Genomic DNA, 11,195 nt, shown 5'->3' with positions numbered 1-11,195 from the left:
CCTCGCCCTGTAGATCCACGGAGAAGGCTAGAAGACGTCGTTTTGACTGTTGGGTTCCCTGAGTCTGGTGAAGAGAGGTTCTGTGCCCTAGAAAAATGGGGAGGCGTGAGGTGTTGGATTCTGGAAGAGAAGAGGAGACTTGAGTTTTGGGTTTGGGAATGTGGTGAATGTTATAAGCTTGAAGTTAGGTTTGAGGATATTGTTGAAACTCTTGGCTGCTGTGTTAATGGTGACGCCTCTGAGATTAATGCGTTTCTTCTCAAGGTAAAAATCGTTTCTTTCCCCCCCTAAATTGCTTATCTAATGTGAGAGTCTGTCTTGAGTTAATTTAGGAGTTCAGGTTCTGTGGATGTATTTAGAAACTTGGTTTCTCATATGCGTTGTGGTCTTATGGAAGTTGTTGTTTGATGTTAGATTACTTACAATGTTGATGCATGATTGGTTCTTTGAATCTTTCTTTGATAGCTTTATGGTTTGATCAACCTGCATGATTGGTCTTATCTTGGTCTCTCTTCTGATTTCTTTTGTTTACCTGTTGTCTTGTTTTCCAGCTGAAATATGGATCGAAGGTTTTTAAAAGAGTGACAGGACCTCACATAGCCACAAAGTTTAAATCTGATCGGTACCGTTTCTGCAAGGAGGATTTTGATTTCATGTGGGTTCGCACAACTGATTTCTCTGGTTCAAAGTCAATCGGTATATCAACTTGCTTTTGTTTGGAGGTAGAGAATGGCTCAAAGATGTTAGACATTTTCTCAAGCTTGCCTTACTACAGAGAAGACACGTTGAGTCTAACCACTGTGGATGGGAAAGTGTTTGCCTCTGCATGTCAAATTGTTCCCCTCTTGAATGCTGCCAATCTTGGGTTAGAGTTTCCATATGAGATCCTTTACCAACTCAATTCGCTTGTTCACAATCAGAAAATCAGTATTTTTGCTGCGTCAAATATGGAACTGATTAACATCCTTCGTGGTTTGAGCTTGGAAACCGCATTGGTGATCCTCAAGAAACTTCACCAGCAAAGCTCTATATGTTATGATCCTGTCTCCTTTGTCAAGACTCAGATGCAATCCCCGGTTAAGAAGATGAAGCATTCCCCTGCATCAGCTAATACAAGATTGACCGAGCAGAATATCATGAGTTGTCAGAGAGCCTACGTTACACCCTCAAAGATTTATCTGTTGGGTCCAGAGCTTGAGAAAGCTAACTATGTTGTGAAGAACTTTGCAGAGCATGTCTCAGATTTCATGAGAATTACTTTTGTGGAAGAAGATTGGAGCAAGATTCCAGCAAATGCTTTTTCTGTGAACTCCAAGGAAGGCTATTTTGTGAAGCCCTTTAGAACCAACATTTATAACAGGGTGTTGTCAATCCTTGGAGAAGGGATCACTGTTGGGCCTAAGAGGTTTGAGTTCTTGGCTTTTTCAGCCAGCCAACTGCGAGGAAACTCAGTATGGATGTTTGCGTCTAACGAGAAAGTTAAAGCAGAAGATATAAGAGAATGGATGGGTTGTTTCCGTAAAATCCGAAGCATATCAAAATGTGCTGCTCGGATGGGTCAGTTGTTCAGTGCTTCACGGCAGACAGTTACTGTCCGTGCACAAGATGTGGAGCAGATTCCTGACATTGAAGTGACTACTGATGGTGCTGATTACTGCTTCTCGGATGGCATAGGGAAAATTTCATTGGCATTTGCTAAGCAAGTTGCTCAGAAGTGTGGACTGGATTATGTCCCTTCTGCATTTCAAATTCGATACGGTGGCTACAAAGGTGTGATCGCCGTTGACCGCAGTTCCTTCAGAAAGATGTCTCTGCGTGATAGTATGCTAAAGTTTGACTCAAACAACAGGATGCTTAACGTAACCAGGTGGACAGAGTCGATGCCTTGCTTCTTAAACCGAGAGATCATTTGCCTTTTGTCGACTCTTGGAATTGAAGATGAAGTGTTTGAGGCGATGCAAGCTATGCATTTATCTATGCTAGGGAATATGCTTGAAGACCGCAATGCAGCACTTAATGTGCTGCAGAAATTGAGCGGAGAAAATTCCAAGAATCTGCTAGTTAAGATGCTGCTACAAGGATATGCACCGAGTTCAGAACCGTACCTCTCAATGATGCTTCGTGTACACCACGAGAGCCAACTTTCTGAACTAAAGAGTAGGTGCAGGATACTTGTACCGAAAGGACGGATCTTGATCGGTTGCATGGATGAAATGGGTATCCTGGATTATGGCCAAGTGTATGTTCGTGTAACCCTGACTGAAGCGGAACTGAAATCTCGTGAACAGAGCTACTTCCACAAGATTAATGAGGAAACATCTGTGGTGATTGGGAAAGTGGTCGTTACGAAAAACCCATGTCTTCACCCTGGAGATATCAGAGTACTTGACGCTATATATGAGGTCAGTTTCGAAGAAAAGGGATTTGTCGACTGCATCATCTTTCCTCAGAAGGGAGAAAGGTATATGATAAATCAATCCTAAAAAGCTATGCACCAACAACATAGAAGTCATATAGATTCTAAGACTCCTTGGTTTTTGTTGACTCTAACAGGCCACATCCAAATGAATGTTCTGGTGGTGATCTCGACGGAGACCAGTTTTTTGTTAGTTGGGATGAGAAGCTTATACCAAACCAAATGGACCCTCCAATGGACTACGCTGCAAGCAGACCTCGTCTAATGGATCATGACGTTACCCTAGAGGTTAGTTTCTTGGAAAGGCTATGATGTTGTGAAAAGTTTCCTAAAGGTTCCTTAGCTGATTCTCTTTCTTTCACTTTGCTTTGTTAGGAAATACACAATTTTTTTGTGGATTATATGATAAGCGACGCGCTTGGGATGATCTCAACTGCACATTTGGTTCATGCAGACCGTGACCCAGAAAAAGCCAGGAGCCAGAAGTGTCTAGAGCTAGCACATCTTCACTCTAGGGCTGTTGATTTTGCCAAAACTGGAGCTCCGGCTGAGATGCCTTATGCCTTAAAGCCTAGAGAGTTCCCTGATTTCTTGGAACGGTTCGAGAAACCAACATACATCTCTGAGTCTGTGTTTGGGAAACTTTACCGTGCTGTGAAAAGCTCGTTAGCACAGAGAAAGCCAGAAGCTGAGAGCGAGGACACGATAGCTTATGATTCGACACTTGAAGAAGCTGGCTTTGAGAGCTTTATAGAGACAGCCAAAGCCCATAGAGACATGTATGCTGAGAAACTGACCTCGTTGATGATATACTACGGAGCTGTTAACGAAGAAGAGATCCTCACAGGCATTTTGAAAACCAAGGAAATGTATCTGGCTAGGGATAACCGGAGGTATGGTGATATGAAGGATAGAATCACGTTGTCTGTGAAGGATTTGCAGAGAGAGGCCATGGGATGGTTCGACAAAAGCTGCGTGGAGAAACAAGAGAAGAAGAAGCTAGCTTCGGCTTGGTACTACGTAACATACAGCCCGAGCCAGGTCGATGAGAAGTTGAGATTCTTGAGTTTTCCGTGGATCGTTGGTGACATTTTGCTAGAGATCAAGGCTGAAAATGCACAGAGACAGAGCGTTGAAGACCAAACAAGTGGACTTGTATCCATTTGATTACCCTATCCCTATCTATCTATCACTCGTTGCTGTTAGTATAATTAATTGCTAGATTACGACAATTGAGACCATAACAGAACGTCGCTTGTATATGCGTCACTCAAAATTAACTTGATTAGCAAAGACTAATGACTAATTATATTATGTGCCATTTTGTTATTTCGAATGTACAAGTAATAGTACAAATCTCCCACACACTCTTTCACCTTCATACAAAAGTAGATAGAAGGTGCTTTGTTAAATAGAACAGAGCAGCCAATGAAATAAAAGTCAAGTACTGAGCTTAAGCTTAACCTCTCAAAGGCTCAAGCTTCTAAGCTATTTGTCATCAACACCAGTTCACAGAAACAGAGAAAGAACGATATGGAGAGGAAGAAGATAAAACAGAGCAAATAAGAGGAGCTCACACAAGCGAAGCGATACATCCGGTTAGGATCTCTCGATCCACATTCAAACACTATGAAAAAGAAAGTGGGTTATTACAAGATGATACAAGTGAACATCTAAAACTCTTCCTTAGCTTAAGACTTACTAGCTCTCTATGTCTCATCTATTGCTACTAAAGAAACTATCTAAAGCTTATTACGTTACAGTTTCTCTCACCTCTTGAGATCTTATCTTCAAATAAAACCCTAATGAAGAGAGAGAGGAGCCGTTTGGTGACGTTGCTTGAACCTGAATAAAACATCTTGTAAAGAAGAGAGTTTGTGAAGAAGATTCCTACAATACTGTCTTTGGTAACTTTGTTCTTGTTTACGTACCTGATTAAGACTTGTGTGTTCTGTTGCTCCCTTAATATTGATTGCGGTTGGACAAACAAACCCAACTTCTTTGTCAGCAGACACAAGTAGACAAAATATCCTTTCCATGCCAGCTGCAACTTCTTTGTCGTCCAAGAAGCATCCAAGTTCTTATCTTGACAAGGTTTTCTTAATCACACATTTTTATTTATTTACAATAATTCACTTACTTGACTTGGGCTACGAAGACGAAGACCCTGAATACGAAGACCCTGACGACTTGGTCAACGTCTCCTTTCCCTATTTATTCTTCTTACCAATTTACAAAAACTCTCAAACTCTCTGCTTCATTCCACTTCTTCCCTCCGTCTCAGATTCTTTTGTTTCTTTCTTCTTGAACCCTTAAACAAAATGGCTTCGGCCAACGAAAAAGATGATATTCCCATGCTTCCAATTTCAGACTCATCATCTCGTACCAGAGCTCGTAGCGTTTCCATCTCAACCCCTACTTCCTCCTTTGACAACTCAACTGTGGTTTTAGGCTACACGGGTCCTCTTCGAACTCATCAGAGACATCTTCCTTTAGTTCAAGTAAGTGGTCCTCGTATACGGTATACCTCTTCTCGCAACCCTGAACCTCTCTTTCTTCCTCATCCTTCTACTACTTCTTCTGGTGTCTATACTCAGGTTGAGAGATATCCTTCTGACGTTCTCGAACATAAAAACTCCTCAGACAATGAAAAAGTTTTGAAACACGCGAAATTAGGAATGTGCAATGACCCTTACTGTACCATTTGCCCTTATAATTACAACCATAAGGCAGCTCAAGTTCCACATGCCAGAGTTTCTCCCGATGTTGATTCCACGGTGAGGTTTTGATTTTTTGTTTACTTCACATTAACAAAAAAATAGCATCAGGCTCAAGTAATGTTTACTAAAACAGAGTCTTTTTTGTTTTCTTGCTAGCTGTGTGATGGTGCTAAAGCTTGGGCTAGGCGATTTGCTTCCTCTGTTAATGTAATCGTGAATCCTCATAACAAACATGTTAAAAGATGGAGCAAATTTTTTGCCGTTTCATGCTTGTTAGCCATATTTATAGATCCTCTCTTCTTCTTCCTTGTAAAAGTCCACGAGGTATGTTTTTGCCTTGAGAGATATCTCTCTCTCTCTCTTATCTTTTGCTTCTCCTATGTTGTTATCTTTCCTTTTTGACCATATCTACGTACCTTTTCTTACTGTAGAAACACAAATGCATTATGATTGACTGGCCGATGACAGACGTATTTGTAGTTGTTAGAAGTTTAACAGATTTTGTATTTTTTATAAACATTCTACTTCAGGTATATTTCGTTTGCTTACATTTCTCCATGCTCTCACTTCTTCCATTTCCATCTCCATAAACTAATAAACACTATAGAATAATTAAAAAATTTATGTCCCAAATTGGACAAGTGTAAAAATTAGCAAAATTTGATAAAATAATAAGATAATAATTTTTTTTCAAATTTCTATGTAAATATATGGTCCCATTAATATCGTAAATTAATAATCATATAAAACTTACATATATATATATATATATTTGTATATTATGTATAATTTTTTAAAAATTGAATTTTTTTCTTGGAGTTCATCTCTATAAAACAATTGTTATGTTGTATATTCAAACTATCATTTTATAAAATATGACAATTGATAGTTTTATAGGCTATCAAAATATAATAATTTACGATTATTATTCATAAATTTGAAGTTTGTATGTTATATGTATAACTGAATTTATCTATAATATTTTTTAATTTAATATTTTTCTCCATTAAAATTTCAATTCCAAAATCATCCAAAAGTTTAATCTTATTTTTGTAAAATTGGCTCAATTCATAATTTTCAAAACTTTTAACAATTAAAAAATATATCTATAAGATAATACATATAAATTAATATTATTATAAATTATTAAAATTTCATGATCCCAACATTATTAATCTATAGAGGTTTTACTGTATTGCAGTTCCGAATGGCCTATGTAGCTCCTGAGTCTCGTGTGGTTGGTTTTGGCAAGTTAGTGAGTGATCCTCTTAAAATAGCCCTTCATTATGTCCGAGGGAAGTTTTTCCTTGATTTGTTCATACTGATGCCAGTTCCGCAGGTATCATTATGAATGTTACCGGTTTAAAGTAATGGTTATTATTTGAAGATTGCTCATTTACACCTCCCTATTTCTTCCTTTGTTTACAGATAATGATATTATGTATAATACCAAAATACTTGGTGAGCTCAATCAACAATAACCATGTGAAATTCCTTTTACGAGCTGCAGCTCTTTTCCAATACATTCCAAAGTTATGTAGACTTCTACCATTTCTTGCTGGACAATCACCAACCGGATTCATATTTGAGTCAACTTGGGCTACTTTTTTCATTAATCTTCTCACCTTCATGCTTGCTGGACATTTTGTTGGCTCTTGCTGGTATCTTTTGGGTCTGCAGGTATATATATATAAGTCAGATTGTTTTATAAGATTCTCTTTGAAAATTATATCTATCAAGTGAAATAAAGATTGATACCAAAAAACGGTGAAATAAAGATTTGTTCTCGTTGTTTTGCTCTTTGCAGAGCGTTAAGAGATGCATGCATGGTCAAATTAGGAATCTTCGTTGGGTTGATGAACCTAAAATTTTTATCGATTGTGCTCATAGAAGTAATGCATCGAGGTTACAACTAGCTCTCTGGAAAGAAAGTCCTGGTTTTGATGCTTGTTTCCAAGAAGATGGTTTTCCTTATGGAATCTATTTAAAAGTAGCCAATCTTACCTATCATTCTAGTATCTTCACAAGATACACTTACTCTCTCTTCTGGGGTTTTCAGGTAATTAGAATTATTATTTTTTTGGAGTAGCAAAACAAAAACAAGAAATATCAATTAGTAGTACTTTACATTGATTGACATATTTGGAACTCTTCACTAATGCCATATTTTAATTACTAATCATTCTCAAAGCAAATCAGCACTCTTGCTGGTAACCAAGTCCCAACCTACTATCTACCGGAGGTCCTCTTTACTATGGGTATCATCGGATTAGGACTATTGCTTTTCGCACTTCTTATTGGTAACATTCAAAATTTTCTTCAAGCTCTTGGTAAAAGGTAGACAATTAAATATTCCTTATCTACGTCACTATACATAAGTTGATATTTCAAGACATAATTGCATGGTTGGTCTTCTAAGTACTCTGGTGATTTTGATTTGTCCATCTAAGGAATTTGGAAATGACACTAAGACAGCGTGATGTGGAGCAATGGATGAGCCATAGACGGTTGCCAGATGGTATAAGAAAGTATGTGGACTATATCCCTTTTATATTGATCAGTTTATGTAGTGTCACTAGCTATAAAACTAAGTGAATAGAGTTTGTTTTCAACATTTTCAGGAGGGTGCGAGAAGCTGAGCAGTTCAACTGGGCTGCTACTAGAGGCGTTAACGAAGAATTGCTCTTTGAGAATATGCCTGATGACCTTCAAACAGATATAAGACGACACCTCTTCCAATTTCTCGAGAAGGTAAACATCAGACCCCAATTCTGTACGTAGTGTTTCAATGAGCTAGCTACTTGTACAATCTAACTGTATATATAGAGACTGCTGCTAAAACCAAAGTAATACATAGTTATGATATCACATACTAACCAAGCTAAAAGGGGCCGAAGTAGATTTATTAAAATGTTAATGGGGTTTGCAGGTGAAAATATTTTCTTCACTGGATGAATCAATCATAGATGCTATCCATGAGAGGCTGAAACTGAGGACATACATAAAGGATAGCAAAGTGTTACGAAAAAAAGGTCCAGTTAAGAAAATGGTATTCATAGTGAGGGGTGAGATGCAGAGCATCAATGAGGAGGACCGTTCTGTTCTGACATTATCGGAAGGCGACGTTTGTGGTGAAGAACTCCTCACCTTGTGCACCAAACGCTCCGGTACATATATCCCCTAATTTTGAACCTATTATATGTTCATAAATCTCAAAGATTTGGATTATAAACTTAAAGAATCATAAAAATTCAGATGACGACACTTAATATGTTTTGATGCATACCTTCAGGTGGGACGACAATAAAGATGCCACCAAAGGGATTGGTAATTAGCAACAGAGATGTTACGTGTATCACAAACGTGGAGGCGTTTTGGCTGAGTGTAGCAGATATTGAAGATCTTGCGAGCTTGTTCTCGAGATTCCCAAGGAGCCATAGAGTCCAAAGAGCCACGAGGAACGATTCTCCCTATTGGAGGCTACGTCAGATTCAAGTGGCTAGGAGAAACCGAAGGAAACAGCTTCAGAGAGGATACACTGCTTAGTCTAGCTAGTTACAGCCGTTGGATTTTTGTATAATAAAATAAGATGCTTCACTTGAATTCAAAAATTATTTTTCGTAAAAATGTGAATTAATGTCGTAAACCATCTCCAATGGCTAAAATGTGAACTAATGTAAGACCATGCATCTCCAATTGTCAAATGTGGTATATGGCAGGGAGAAAGTACAGGCAAGTCTCAGATGGCTTTAGAGAAGATTGTGGAAGGGCGTCTCCGTAAACATTTTGAAGAAGTTGCTCTAATGGAGCAAAAGTTTATTGTGAATGATGCTATAACATTAAGGTATGTAGATTTAGCTTATAACACCAAGTTTTGCCGCATGATTATCTCTGCATTGCTTGTCATCGCTTGTTTAATGGAACTTTTGAGTTCCTATTCCACAGACACTGGTGGATAATTTGTCCAAGGAGGTGGGTTCACCTGTGAAGGTTTCCAATTTTCTGAGAGTCGAGGTTGGAGAAGGAATCGAAAGGTAAATGTAACTGTGACCCGTATATGTCCAGTACGACTAATCATTGTAGTAAGATCAGTAACTTATGAATGTGGTGTATATTTTGTTTTTTGAAGGCTTGAAGCATCTGATGAACCTCTTGCTCAAACTGCTTGAAGATGACGTGGATCAAGGACTTGTGTTAGATTTACAAACCACTTTCTTTCTTTGAGTCCTTTAGAATTCATGGCTTCAGTGCCATCTTGAGAATACAGAATCTTTCCCATAATTTTGTTGTTATAAAAACCGTCAGTTTTGCCACACAATATGGCAATAAGATCAATGATTGTACCTTCGGAAGCTATGACAGTTACCATTGTTTGTGTTCTCCTACTAAGATCATTAGACAAAAAAAAAATCCTTCACTTCTAGATCTGTCCACTTACCTATGGACTGTACTTACACGCTGCTTGACTATACAGAGCTAGACTATGATGCTTGGATCCGCCCAACCAGTCTCTATGCTATTAAAACATTTTGTCATATTTGTACATACTGAGGGATTTTTTTATAATTCTTTTTCTCCTCATCGTCTTTTAGTTGATTGTTGTATTGTAAGAGTGATTCATGTAGGTATGACATAATGAAAAGAGGAGAAATGTCAACTTTCACAAGAAAAATAAAGATCCAGCCAGAGTCAGAGAGAGGTTTAAAAAGCATATCAAATTAAGAAGTCCAAAGGCTAATAAAGTTTGGAGACTCGGAAAAGCTTGGTAGCTCAAATTACTCATGTTCCTTGGATGGCTTGGAGATCCTCTTACGTTTACCACCCGGTATAGTTTCTTCCATTATTTTTGGGGCTGTGAAAGTAAACTCTTCAAGCGGTGTATCCTTGAAATCTGGATTTGCATCGATGAAGGCTGCAAGTTCATTGAGAGTCCTCATCTTCTTCCCTGTTGGAGTGACGTAGAACACATCCACTCTCGAGTTGTCCTTCCTCAAAACTATCTCCCTTTCGAACCCTGTTGGTGTCTTTGCCACGCCAGGCTTGTCCACGACCCATATTCTAGTGGAGTCATATTCTAGCTCTGCATCATCAAGACATGACACACCTTCAATCGTATTGCACACAAACTCTTCTTCTTTTACTCTCATTCTAATCTCCTCAAAAACTTCCCGAGTATATATTTTTCTCCATTTGAAGCACCATCCACACTGTACAGCAAACGTATCTATCAACCCCTCACGAGTACCAGATCTTGTCTGCACAAGAAATTTTGAATCTCAGTCAAAAAGGGCATTTGTGAAACTAATCCAACATTAATGTTGATTACATATAATTAACTTAATCAATCAGCCAAGATCTGGCACATCCAAAAAAAAAGTTTTGTACCTATTAAGTCTACATCAAATGATTCACTAATAAGGTCTTAATCCACCTACCCAAGTATATAGTTCACAAGATTTTTATATTCGAAACGGAATTACTTGAAACCATATTAGACGAGGAACATAGTTTTAGAACACTGAAATCCACAAGTGGTGACAGATAAAAAAACCACAGAGTAATGTGTAGTAGAGTAGTGTAGTTATTTTACCTTGGTAGTGGTTGATTGATTGGGTCTCCCCTGCTCGTCGTCCATCCTCACTTCTTTAGTTTTTTCGATAAAGCATGTAGATATGAGATTGAAGGTGTCTTGATGATGGATGATAATAGCCAGCCACACACTTGCTTTATATTTTTTTTTTTTTCGTTTAACAGTAATAGGTTGTGTCGTTAGAGTGTGACAGACTACTCTACGCTTAACACGTTCGTTAGCCGCAAATGGGCTGAAAATAGTATAAACCATATAATAAATGGGCTGAAAACTGTATAAACGATATAATAAATGGGCTGAAAACAGTATACACGATATAATAAATGGGCTGAAAACAGTATAAACGGTATAATAAATGGACCTTGGCTCATGCCAATGATATTTATTAGAGAATTTAGCACTTAGACATACTTTTACAAAATCTAATTGCACATACACAACTTTTTTTGTAATGACCCAAACACTTTCT

General features: G+C 38.1%; 3 protein-coding genes and 1 long non-coding RNA gene across 7 annotated transcripts in view; 2 read left to right on the top strand and 2 right to left on the bottom strand.

The window, feature by feature from the left end:
- LOC104719267 (RNA-dependent RNA polymerase 2-like) overlaps positions 1–3,768 on the top strand; it is a 5,053-nt gene extending 1,285 nt beyond the window's left edge. The window contains exons 2-5 of the mRNA XM_019230033.1: positions 5–264; positions 552–2,461; positions 2,554–2,704; positions 2,792–3,768. Of these exons, the coding sequence (XP_019085578.1) occupies positions 5–264; positions 552–2,461; positions 2,554–2,704; positions 2,792–3,583 (3,113 nt within the window). The 3' untranslated portion in view covers positions 3,584–3,768. The remainder of the gene's footprint in view (positions 1–4; positions 265–551; positions 2,462–2,553; positions 2,705–2,791) is intronic.
- Positions 3,846–4,512, bottom strand: LOC109128206. Its single transcript, XR_002034747.1, has 2 exons — positions 4,190–4,512; positions 3,846–4,043 (listed from the first exon to the last, which is right to left on the bottom strand). It is a non-coding gene; the product is annotated as an uncharacterized LOC109128206 (long non-coding RNA).
- LOC104719237 (probable cyclic nucleotide-gated ion channel 20, chloroplastic) lies at positions 4,638–9,517 on the top strand. 4 transcript variants are annotated; one of them, XM_010437121.2, is made up of 13 exons: positions 4,638–4,917; positions 5,014–5,193; positions 5,293–5,460; positions 5,568–5,666; positions 6,338–6,475; positions 6,565–6,816; positions 6,944–7,195; positions 7,328–7,473; positions 7,587–7,664; positions 7,758–7,887; positions 8,066–8,303; positions 8,429–9,170; positions 9,266–9,517. In XM_010437121.2, exons 1-12 carry the CDS (start codon positions 4,738–4,740, stop codon positions 8,680–8,682), a joined length of 2,115 nt encoding a protein of 704 aa, XP_010435423.1. In that variant the 5' UTR covers positions 4,638–4,737; the 3' UTR covers positions 8,683–9,170; positions 9,266–9,517. The 4 variants fall into 4 exon arrangements, with proteins under 4 accessions (XP_010435423.1, XP_010435415.1, XP_010435431.1 ...); XM_010437113.2 differs by having other exon boundaries at positions 4,638–5,193; positions 8,429–8,980; positions 9,082–9,170; XM_010437129.2 differs by lacking the exon at positions 5,568–5,666.
- Positions 9,765–10,852, bottom strand: LOC104719227 (methyl-CpG-binding domain-containing protein 1-like). The gene is made up of 2 exons (XM_010437094.1): positions 10,727–10,852; positions 9,765–10,391 (listed from the first exon to the last, which is right to left on the bottom strand). The coding sequence occupies exons 1-2, from the start codon at positions 10,769–10,771 to the stop codon at positions 9,912–9,914; spliced, it is 525 nt and encodes a 174-aa protein (XP_010435396.1). The 5' UTR covers positions 10,772–10,852; the 3' UTR covers positions 9,765–9,911.

Source organism: Camelina sativa, chromosome 2 (genome assembly GCF_000633955.1).
Source record: "Camelina sativa cultivar DH55 chromosome 2, Cs, whole genome shotgun sequence".
NCBI classification, from domain to species: Eukaryota; Viridiplantae; Streptophyta; class Magnoliopsida; order Brassicales; family Brassicaceae; genus Camelina; species Camelina sativa.
Note: the sequence above shows the minus strand (reverse complement) of the source record. Positions and strands in the feature narration are given on the sequence as shown.